General features: G+C 36.2%; 1 protein-coding gene across 1 annotated transcript in view; it reads left to right on the plus strand.

Moving 5' to 3' along the window:
• Nucleotides 1-6,647, plus strand: part of LOC105623182 (FERM domain-containing protein 5) — a 34,496-nt gene extending 27,849 nt beyond the window's left edge. The window contains exons 9-12 of the mRNA XM_012204581.1: nt 942-1,168; nt 1,497-1,664; nt 3,955-4,461; nt 6,217-6,647. Of these exons, the coding sequence (XP_012059971.1) occupies nt 942-1,168; nt 1,497-1,664; nt 3,955-4,461; nt 6,217-6,647 (1,333 nt within the window). The remainder of the gene's footprint in view (nt 1-941; nt 1,169-1,496; nt 1,665-3,954; nt 4,462-6,216) is intronic.
• The last annotated feature ends 5,550 nt before the right edge of the window (nt 6,648-12,197 follow it).

A 12,197-nucleotide genomic window follows, 5' to 3' on the forward strand; every position in this document is an offset into this window, starting at 1 on the left:
CACACACACACACACACACACACACACACACACACACACAAGGAGAAAATCAAATTCCTGTGGATTCCACTGAAATTCGGCGAGTTGGCGTTGTCCACAGCAGTTTCGGTCACGGGACTAGCACACTCTTGCTCCGAGTTTATTCCGCTCAACAAATTTATGCGAACATAAATCCTCTGCTTATAGTTGGATTTCAATGCGAGTGAAGGTCTATTCTCGATACTTGCGATATTTATGCCGCGCCTGTTCGCACGGTGCGGCGTCGCCGGTGCAAGTGAATGAAATTCATGTCTGATGATTCAAACGAGGTGATTAATCGCTCCTGACGATATTCTTTTCGAACAAGTTTAAAAGAGACGTATTCAGAAGCGTTTATCATGGTGATATAATACTCTGCTGCAAATATTTATCGAATTAAAATGTATAAATATATGACGACTCTGAGATTAAATCTAATAAAAAATAATCAAAGACAGCCAACGCGAATATTGATGCACAACTTATTGTTAAATTTGTAATTAGCAATTACATAAACAATGTTGCAGTTCTAGCAAATGTTTTTATTAACATTTTTAATCTTCCTCAAAGCTTTAATCATAAACAATTGTGATGATGACATAAACAACATAAATATTATAATAGAATAATAATTATAATAGAATTCGAGTTAGAGTTATAAATATTACATATTCAATAAGCTGATAAAATTTCATGTCGTATATAACAATCAACGTTAAGAGATTTATATATAATATTTCAATAAATCATTTTGTTATTGCAAGTGACGGTACATATCCGATATCGATTAAAATATAAAGTGTTATATGTATATATATCTAAATATTTATAATTGTAAATATTTAATATTTATAATTATTGATTATCGATCGTACGATATATAGAACGTCATGAGTAACTTTTAATGGCTTGATTGTGTGCAGCTTGCCGAGAGCGTCGGATGCGCCGGTGGTAAGTGGCGGCTCTATCTTCTCGTGGGGATACAAATTTAAATATACCGGAAGAACGGAGAGGGAAGTTCTGGAGGAGGCAGGACCACTCCGAAAGGAGGAACCGCCGATACAACGCTGCCAGACGACGTGTTTAAGAAGAAAGGCCAGCAGTGTACCGGCGACCCCCAGCACACCGAGCCAGGATCTCGTCGAAATACGTGAGTAATTTTTTTCATCGCCACGTAATTTGCATACACTGTTACTTTTTGGTGGTCCACGTTCACGATATTACCATTGTACAGAAAAACGTATGTTTCGCATTTTTCTGTAGATGGGTAATTTCGTGAACACGGACCATCACGCATTTTTCTGTAGAATGATAGACGTTTAGGTAAATTTAGGAATTTGTTGAGGATTTTAATTATTATAATTTTACGCAACGACGTGATTTTTTTATAAAATTGAAAGATATATTTATTGTAAAGTAATTGAAATGCGATCTCTTAATGTATGTACTGTACAAATTTGCTTTCCCTCGCATTTCAGGATATTCCAGCTTACCACGTAGCTGTCACAGTGCGGGCCTGGATGGCACCGGGATGCTGGAGGGCGGTGCGGGGGTTCCTCTCAGCTCGCCCTACTGCCCAGACAATACTTTGCCTCTTCTGGAGACTGTATCCGAGGACCAAGAGATTCACGCCAGGAGAAACAACGGTTAGTTAACGGATCTAATAATCTTTATATCTTTTCTCTCTCTCTTTCTCTCTCTCTCTCTCTCTCTCTATCTTTTTTTTCTTTCTTTATCTATCTCTTTCTCTCTTTCTCCTGTTTGAAACATTGAATTCCCTAATCTTGTTCAGCTTCCTGGTCCATTCGAGTCCATCGCCGCGACGCATGAATACACGATATAATAATGAAACAGCAATATATTAACCTGTCAAAAGCTTGTTTGAAAATTGCATTTAAATTTTATAAAGGAGAAATGTATACTTTTAGTTAAATATCAACGATCAAATCAGTAGTTTTAACTCATTATTACTCGCGTGGGATGTCTAGAATGCTCCCGAGCTTATAAATTCACTAAATGTATAAATGCTGTTTATACATATTTAATGCAAATTGTTCTACAATTAAAAAAATTTGTTTATTATTTATTTCTATCTAAAGGATATATAAAATATTAATGTTTATTTAATTTTAAATAATAAAAAAGGAATATTGAAAATTAAGATAAAGTTAGAATATCAGAAACATCTCACGCGACTAATTATGTTAAAAAAATCAATCGCGAGTAATGTAAAGTTAAGATACTATAGTAAGAGAGAAAATATTTAGTATTTCTTTGACAGAAATTAGTGTATGACGAAGCATACAAGGTGCGCCACCAAAATCCGGACAAATCGAACAATTTCTTTAAACAAAATGTTTTTAATGAAAAATTAAATATTATAAAAAATCCTTTTACATGGCACTTGGGGGATTCCTGTAGAGCACAATTATTCGATATATTCCCCATTAGCTTGAATGCCTCTATTCTCGGTCTGAAGCGTTCGCACGCACGCTGTAATGTAGCGCTGTCCATGCCGACGAATGCCTCAAAACGGTCTTTAATGACGTCATATTGGGATGCCGAGACTTGTTTGTGACCCTTTCAACTGCGCTCCATAGTAGGAATTTAAATCTGGGCTGTTGGGAGGTCAGAATTCCTTGAACCAAAACATATCGAAGTTATCTGAGAATCAATTTTAAATCAAATGACTTGTATGAGCTGGTGAACCGTTCTGCTGAAAAATATATGGCCTTCCGGACGCCACAGTTTCCATCCACAGCTTCACTACATCCATCAAAACGCACAAATACATTTCTTTTGTAACAGTTTCCCCTTTTTTTAAAGAAATATGGCATGATCACCCTCTTTGGACACCTAGCACGTTGGCCAGAAATTTCATTCTGACAACAAGGGATATCCTCGGAGTTGTAGGCCATCGATCATTCCTCCGGTTGATTTAGACATCAATAGTAAAAATTTTTTCGTTAGAAAAGAACCTAATTCGTCCCGACTTTGTTTTTCAAAGAACACAATAGCAGATTGCAGCGAGCAACTCGGCTTGTTCTGGCAGCTTCAGAGAGCTTCTGTCATATGTATACGATTTGTATCGAAGTAGAGTATCCTCCTCGGATGCAATTCGATGCATTGTTGCACAACAATCGATTACTAATTTTCGCAACGATTGCCCTGGGTTATCCGAAATCAGCACTTGAGTCCTTTCAATGATTACGGAAGTTCTCACGGTGCGTTCTTTCAAGTGACTCTTCCTCGCTGGCATACTGGAACCTTCGTTGGACTGTTTTAAAGTCGTATATTTTGCCACAATGTTATGAACGGTTGATCTCGGGTATCCAAAGAACCGAATTATTTCCGTTGCTGAGCGCCCAGCGCGAAGGCCTTTGATGATCCCGGTTCTTCGATTATACTCCTTGGTTTCAACATCGCGGCCATTTTGAGAATATACTGTTTACTAGAAGCATCAGGCTTTCTTGAACGCCAACAACCTTTGGCAGAGGCACAATATAGCGGAAAATTTAAATTGAAATTTGTTCGGATTTTGATGACGTACCCTGTATATAACATGCGAAATTTTCTCTGGTCTGGGAGAGCGAGATAATCTTTCGGTCCTACATCCTTATCGATTTGAAATTAAGCACCCCTTATACCAAAGAAACAATTGAAAAATTCGAAAATTAGTACATTTATTCATTATTCATTTTTTTTATGTAAAAGGAAGAATTCTAAGTATAAAAATTGAAATAAATCGAATTTCCGGTCGCTCGCATTGCCCGCTTAATCTCGAAGAATAAATATCGATCATGCATCGAGCATTTATAAGCGACGCGTATAACCGAGAAAAACCTCTTTTTTTTTTACGGGATTGCCGCTGCCGCTTCTTTGGCTTTTTAGAACCTTCGGTTGATTTGTTTTCTCCTTTTCTTTCTGTTCTTTTAGCCGTAGACGAAAATGATACGCATGCGAGTGCCACCCACACGTCTACTACTACCATCACCACCACCACTACCACCATCACCACTTCCAACACCATCACCACAAACCGTGCGAAAGCCAAACTGAAATTTCCCAAGAGCACGCTGAACCGACCGCAACCGTTGTACAGTCAGAAAATAGTGATAGGCTCGGAGGAGCTGGCGGGCCACGACGTCGAGCACGTCGTGCGGCAGCGTATTAACGCCCTGATTAATGAGCGATGCCCGATGGTAGTGCGATCGACCGCCCTGATAATCAAGAGCTCGAAGGCGCCGGCGAGCGCCAACGGACGGATCCCTATCAGAAGCGTGCGTTCCGCGCACGACGATAAAACACGGGTAGAGGTAAGCAAGATCGACGGCAAGCTAGGCCGCGAAGCGACAACGAAGACCGCCAACGGTTGCGCGAATCTGGCCGCGAGGCCAGGACTGTCGAATGGATTCGATCATTCGGGACAACGGGACGCAGCAGGTAAGCACGAAGACCCCAGGATGAAATATCAAAGACCTTGGGTGCATTCATTTACGCAGCAATTAGCACAGAGAGTATCATTTAATCCTTGTTTAACACTTGGTGAACAACAAGGATAAAGTAATACTTTTGCGTTAACCGCTGCGTAAACGATTGTAGGGCTTCCATTTCCTTCTTCTGTCCTCCTTCCTCTGTCTCTTTTTCTGTCAATTGCGTATGGTTGCGTATTAAACCTCGCCTCTCCTGTGCTCCTACTGTGTACGTCGTTATTGTTGGAGTTGGACTCTGCTTTGTTACCTTGCGTCTTCCTTTATGTTACGCTTCGACTATTGCGGTCTGCATGGGCTTGCGCCTGTTAACGTATACAAACAGACACATCCGATACATTGAATCTATGATTCCTGAATCCGTGACATATAATAGTGAATCCGCGAGATATTTTGACCATCGTACTTTGCTAATTGGTTATTGGATAAAACCACTTTTGGATATCTCGAATATTCAGGAATATTCACTGAAAGATTCCCTTTATATAGCCAAGTCCCGAGTATGATGGTTAAATTGATAAAATAACGATCGCAATTATAAAAGTGTACGATGATTACAGGAGGGCACGCGTATACGTAAATTCACATAAAGCAGTTTTCTGTCGATTTCCTCTGCAGAGTCAGTTTGTAGAGATCGATAATCTAATAACGAATTCAATTGGACTCACTGCGCACTGGTACATATTAAAACTACGGTACATAATGTAAAGATATTAGATATGTGTTTAATATAAGTATAAATACATATAGGTTAAATTCTTCACGTGAAATTCTCAATACATTTTATTCTCAATACATTTTATTGTGCTGTTAAGTAAAATATGTATCTTATAATTCAAAATAATTCCGTTTCACTTTTAAATTCAGATTAATCAATATACGGCTTTAATATGCACTGATACGTCCAACCGAATTCGCTATTATTTTCCTCCGAACGGGCTATTATTACGAAATCTTTTTTGTATGCATTATTTTTTCAATGAAATTACAAATTGAATGAAATTAGAAATTTTAAAGTTTCCTTTCGAATTCTTCTAACATAACTTTCTAATTTTATTTTAAAAATAATAACATGGTATATCTATTTAATAAACAATTTAATTAAACAATCAGATGAGTAGATTGTAACAACGAATCACACAATAGCATTTTTTGTATAGACAGACAGAAATTATTCCGTCTTGATAACAATGTGATTTATTTAAAGAAATATTTGCAAGTTTGCAAGTTCAAGAAGATATTTAAAAGAGTTATTTTATTTTTATCATCTTCTAAATTCGATTGTAATATAAAATGCTTGATATAGATGTTTCTTTATATTTCTTCATATAGATATTTCTTCATATTTATATACTGTATTGATATTTCTTTGTTATTTGTATACAATTAAATTAGTTTATCGCAAAACAGTTATTTCATTCGAGATTTTACATTTATACTTTTCATTCTATATGTAGAATTTTTTTAAGAGTTAAAGCAAAGGAAATATTGTGCTCGAGTAGACAAACGGAAGTGAATCGTTACAAATAAAAGAATTATTTCAGTTGACTTTACGATGTGATAAAAACTCAGCTAACTCCACGAACACAATCCTAAAACCTCAGAGTGGGATCGTCAGAAAACTCCGCACATGTAACGTCTTCGTCTCTTATGAGTTACTCGCTAACACAATCATCCAATAGCATCGATCGCGTCCTTTTTGTTTCAGTCGGTCAGCACGAGGGCGAGGCGAACGATTACTACTTCAGGGACTCCTTCGACCATTCCTCGTCGGAAAGCCAGTTGTTGGACGCGTCCGGTAAGCCGCATAGCCGTTCGGTCACACCGGTACCGAAGATGCAGAAACTGCAAAATTCCAAGCTCTGCCTTCAACAGCAGCAGCATCATCAGCAGCAACATCAGGGCGTCCGACGCATGGCTAGTAGCAAGATCAAACATAGGAGTTTGCATGTGGTCAGGATCTTTATACCGGCGTTTATGCTGACGATCACGGTGCTGTTCATTGTGACAGTACTGGTGTTCGAGACGGACACAACGCTGTTCAACAGCTTGCGTAAGACGCCGGAAATGGTGGCCTTAAGGAGCCAATATTATGTTCCAATCAAGGAGTTCCTGCGGACCAAGCTCGGCCTATTCTGATGTGACAAGATGACCGGACCAAAGTCGTCCTACGTCATCGTGTAGCTTGCTCTCCCTTCAGTGCCAAGTTGCTAGGATGGACTTGTGATTGAGAGTATTTATGGTCCACAAGTTACGGAGAAAAGAACATGCACCTCCTTTCCCTATTATTCCCTTCTTCGTCCTTATCTCCCTTCCCTCGTTGCGCGCTATCGCAACTTGGTTGCACGAACGTAAGTGCTTCAGACCGAATAGATCAAGTGCTACCGGAAGCAGAAGAGAGACGAGAAATATCGCGTTGAAGGGATCAGCCGAGGTTCGAATCTCACGTGAAGAATGCATTCCGAATTCTAATTCAGTCGATAGGAAATCGGAATTCTGTATAAAAAAACAAACTGTACAAAGATTATATTTAATCGAGATGTAAGCAGGATGTATAAAACTGTGTTTATGCGTTTTTTTTACTGTAATACGCTTATTGTTTTTACGAAAAGTGTTTTACAACTACGCGTTTTATTTTATTAAGTTTCCTTATTATTTAACTTCTCATTATTTAACTCGTTTATATCAATCGCTGTTGACTCGTTTGCTACTTCAGGATGTAAATTCATAAAATCATATTTATCTTGTATTAATATTAAGTTCCACTAATGAAATAATTTTCTTTTGCAAGAATAATCACAGTATATACTTGTTTAATAAACATTAATAATTAATTTATTGAATACATTGGAATATATGTAATAAATTTTAATATATCTTCATATAATTATAATGTTTAAAAACAATCTTTTGATCATTATTAATCATCGAGTCATCTTAAAAATAGCATTAACTTGATTTTAAAAATTTGTTATAATAAATATATCACATGAAACTGTAGTATTTTGCGTTAGTTGTATTACAATATTTTATTCATGTCATTATTTGAAAAAAAAAGGCAAATTATAAAATTTGGCTATAAAAAGAGCCCGATTTCATTCGGTATAGGTGATATCTTCCGGACTCGGACGTTATGTATACATACATAGTGCAATGTTGGTTATCGAATGGCCTATCGTGTTATTATAAAAAGAACGAATACAGAAGTGCTCTTTCTTCGGAAATTTTCGCAAAATTTTCTTCATGTATGTCCCCGGCGGATAACTAAAAAAACCGCGCAACAACATAAAGCTACATAAGCGCGCTAGTATAATAGACAAAATAAAAATATTTTAACATAGTGAAGAGACGGAAGAAAGAGCATACATACACAAAGGCGAATATGTAATATATTATATATACACGTCACTGACAAGGCGACACTACTTATAGGAACTTTAGATTATTTTAAACCGTCAACGAAAAGCAATCGTTTCGTAGTTAATTGTAGGCTATATGCGTGCAGCTCTAGTACGAAAATAATGAATATTGTGTGACAGCATTAAATTGATGAGGTTCCTCGCTGATTTCGATCCGCTGTCGATTTCTTTGCGTTCTCAGATGTGCGCGAACATAGGTGCGCTTGATGTGCGTAATCACTTTGTCTCGTCATCTTATTCTATTCGCGAGAGTATAACATCCTTCATCGCGGTGTGCAAATTCTTGGTATACATCTTAAGGACATGTCTTTCCTATGAAAGTGAGATCTATCAGGATCTGCCTTTGCGAATATATCACGTTTAATGAAATTATAAGGAATTTTGGGAAAATTTGTCTTTTAATCTTCGCGTTTTACGTAGGAACAAAAATAAATCGAAAAAGAATCGAACAGAATTAAAACAAATTGAATAGTTATACAGCACGTATATGTTAATTTCCGATTTTTAGATAAAAAATTTATAGGTAAATTCTAAACTTATTATTTATTTAGAATTATAAACTTATTATTTATTTCTTTCTGCAAGATTGTACACGGTTTACTGAAATCCTATGTAATTGTATGTATACTAAAATGTATACTTGCATATTTATCTGAATACTTTCGTCTATATGAGTAGGTCCTGATTTGTCTTATTACATCTTAGACTGAATGTCCGCTCCAGCGTTTTACTATCGAAACCGGCAAAATTTTCCTGTCGATAACAAAATTTCTGAAGAAAATAATCGACGATTCTCTTGACTTAGACCGTACCATGTCCAAAATCGGAACTTAAGACATCATTAAGACATCTTTTAGATATCATATTATAAGACATCCTAAAGATTAATGAACGTCTTATCTCCCCATTTTGAATAAATATACTAACTGAGGAGAATCTCCGTTAATCATACACTGTACAGTTGACACTTGAGAATAAGGACTTCTAACTCTCGAGTGGACACGCAGCCTCATACTGTCAGCCATTTTTCCTAAAAGTGCCTACGCTATCTTACACCCTTTCGTGTCATTCGATTCGCTCGAAATTCGCCCTAAGCTAAACGAAAATAGGGTGACGCGAGGAAAAAGATGAAACAGAAGCTAAGCTAAATTATTGAATTTCCTGTCGATCTTTGTGTCGAAGAGACGCTCTTCTATCCGCGAAATCTATTTATATCTTGTTGATATAGATTCGCAAAATTCTTGAAATTGATTCTGAAAGATTTATCAACTTGAAGGTATTTTCAATGTTGACGAACATGTCGTTGACAAAGTACAGACGACTCTAGAAATTAGAGTAGTAACTGTGCGAAACGCGACATTGCTGTTAATAAAGCAACGGAGGTTCGCGAGATTTTGATCTTTCCCAAGTGAGTGATAAGCAAAATCTCTCTTCTAATCTATTATTAGCGTTGTTAAAGAAAACGAGCATTTCGGAACATGGAACCTCACGAACTTCCGCGGTTCACTAATAAGTCAGCTGGAATGTGATCAGCTTAAATCAAAATTTAATTCGCTTAAATTGGATAATGTAAACGAACGTTAATTCGAGCAAGAAGGTCACGATTCGTTTGACAGTCAAACACTTTTCATTGGAAAAGAAGAGCGTCATAAGCGATAAGCTAGCTAATTGTATAAATAAACGGATGTCAATTGAATATAATGTAATTATTAATGTAGTTATTAATTAAAAGTACTCGCTCGTTGAGCAACTCAATGTAAAAAAGAAGAAATTTAAACAATAACGTTTGGATTAAAATGCGAAAAATTGCTACTTTTTAATCCAATTTGGATGATCCTCTACAAGCAACTTTTGTGAGTGAAATTATCCGATTATGGATATCAAATAAGCAAAAAAAATTTTTTGCGATGTTCATTTGTTATACTCTCCGAGGCTATTCTCTTGACAGCAAAATAATTAATGATAAACTTAAGATTATATAATATCCGAGAGTTTGTCTTGACAGAATTACTTTCAATTTCCAAATACTCTCCAAGAAGCATATAAAATAATCAGCCTGGGATTCCTGCTTGTAATTATCGTGACTTTCGATTATTAACAATCGCGCTTCGGAGAGTAAAACTAAGTAGACACCCGGTCTAAAATACAGCAAGTCGAAAGAACAGAATCTGGACAATTGTTCGACGCAAAGAATAGAACGGAATGATATTGTGAGTGTTCAAGATTGTCAGTACGTGGCACAGCCTCTGCGCGATACACTTTTCAGAACTTCCCCGATAAAATTAAGTTATTATAGATAGCAGCTGTATATAAGAAGAAGAAAGGTTCTATAACTAGAACGTTAAAATTGTTAAACGTTAGTGGATTATATGGTTTTTGCGCAACGATTGAAGACAGGCAATACGCAGTCTAAAAGATATAGAAGTAACATATGTTTTCAATTTAGACCTAGTTAATAACGTAATCGTTCATCGTGCATCGGTGACGAATTCGATATCAGACATTATAATTAATAATAGTAACTTGATTCTATAATTTGGGAAATAGTCGAAAATTTAATTTATATCGAGATAGCTAATAGATCATAAACATCTCTTGGTTTAATTTTTAATAAATAAGGAAAAATTGAAATTCTTTTGAGATTATAATTCTATTATACATATGTACGATATTTTGAAATCGTTGTATGATGTAGTTGCGCAGATGTGAAAAATTCAACGTTAAAATATCTCCCTTTTATGATATTCTATTATCAATAAGATTTTTTTGTATCATCGGTTGACATTGTTGCAAGTCACGTTTCGTCCTTTCTATAAATTAATCATAACATAACGCGCGTTGTGCGCATACGGAACTGCAAACGACAGCAATCTTCAATTAAGATTGCGTACATTGCGCGTTTATAAACAATTTGTCTTGTTCTTCGCACGACTGTAAAATCCCAAATTCGTTTTCTCGTTAAGCCGTAAAATTCGTAACACTTTTCTGCGCAAATCGGTGATCATATGTACGTACTTGATGCTGAACACACGGCTATACGTCAATTGTTATTGTAATTACTTGATATCGCTGCCGAAATGTGCGGATCTTCATGTAAATGTACATCTAGCCTACTACATTACTTTTAATAGTCGAGTTGTTGAGATTCTCGGGATTTATTCGTTAGATATTTATTTGATAATTTATTGATAAGAGAGTAATTTATTCGCTGTAGCTGCTATGTAAGTGAATTTCAATCGAATCTTTGTACGGACGCGACTGCAGGAATAATTTAACAGAGGGCTAAATACTACGTTGTGTACAAATATGACGGTGGATGTTGGGTGTAAATGCAATGTTAATTAAAAACGGCCGACGTGATGACAAGAATGGAGCTCTGCGCTAATCAAAACGAAATAACGATGATAATCTTTCTACAATCTCCATTCGTATGTACACTTTTTGTACGCTTGCAAATTGTAGCAAACAGTTGTAGTCGTATGAGGGGTGCGTTTTTTTTGGTCTGTTAGTTCTTGAAATTTTGTATCGCATGCATGAATAAACAAAACATTTCATTGCAACGCGCGAAGTGAAATATTTAATAGGATATAACATCCAGAGTTCTGTGGCTTCCTTTCAACAGCAAATCGAACTGCAGATTCCTACATTTAAACTTCCTCCAGCGGATAAAAATAAAATATGATACATTGAGCATTAACTTTTGTAGTCATAATTATAATCAGTTATTCAAACTTTGCTGTAAAACAATTGGGAAATGTATAACCCAGGAAACAAGGTGATGTTGTTGTTATTTTGACGACGTCAAATAATATCGGTTTGTTTCCCGGAAAATTATCAAATTTATTTTGTTTAAACGTTATAGTACGCTTATTGAAAATACGAGTAACATAGTATTAACAGAGATACCAAAGTTGACAGCAAAGTAATCTAATCGACAAAGATGATAACAAAAAATTACAACAACGCCTTACTTAGTCACGCGCGCAATTTAAAAGCGAAGATATCATTTCGTCAATATATAACATCACGAATGAGACCGCATAATGCGATGTGCAGATATAATTGTGATTCATCGTGTCGTGATTAAAAAAATCGTGGTCGCCGTTTTTTCCGTCCCTCATATCCAATGTGTGTTTCATAGACAATACCAATCCTTCATTTTCGCGATTAAGCTAACAACTAGATTTCTAATAATATCTCTAAAATCTATAGAGTGGAATTTAATTTCTAAAGACTGACAATTGCGCCAATGTTGAAAAAGAATGCCTCA

This window comes from Atta cephalotes, assembly GCF_000143395.1.
Source record: "Atta cephalotes unplaced genomic scaffold scaffold00054, whole genome shotgun sequence".
Taxonomy (NCBI): Eukaryota; Metazoa; Arthropoda; class Insecta; order Hymenoptera; family Formicidae; genus Atta; species Atta cephalotes.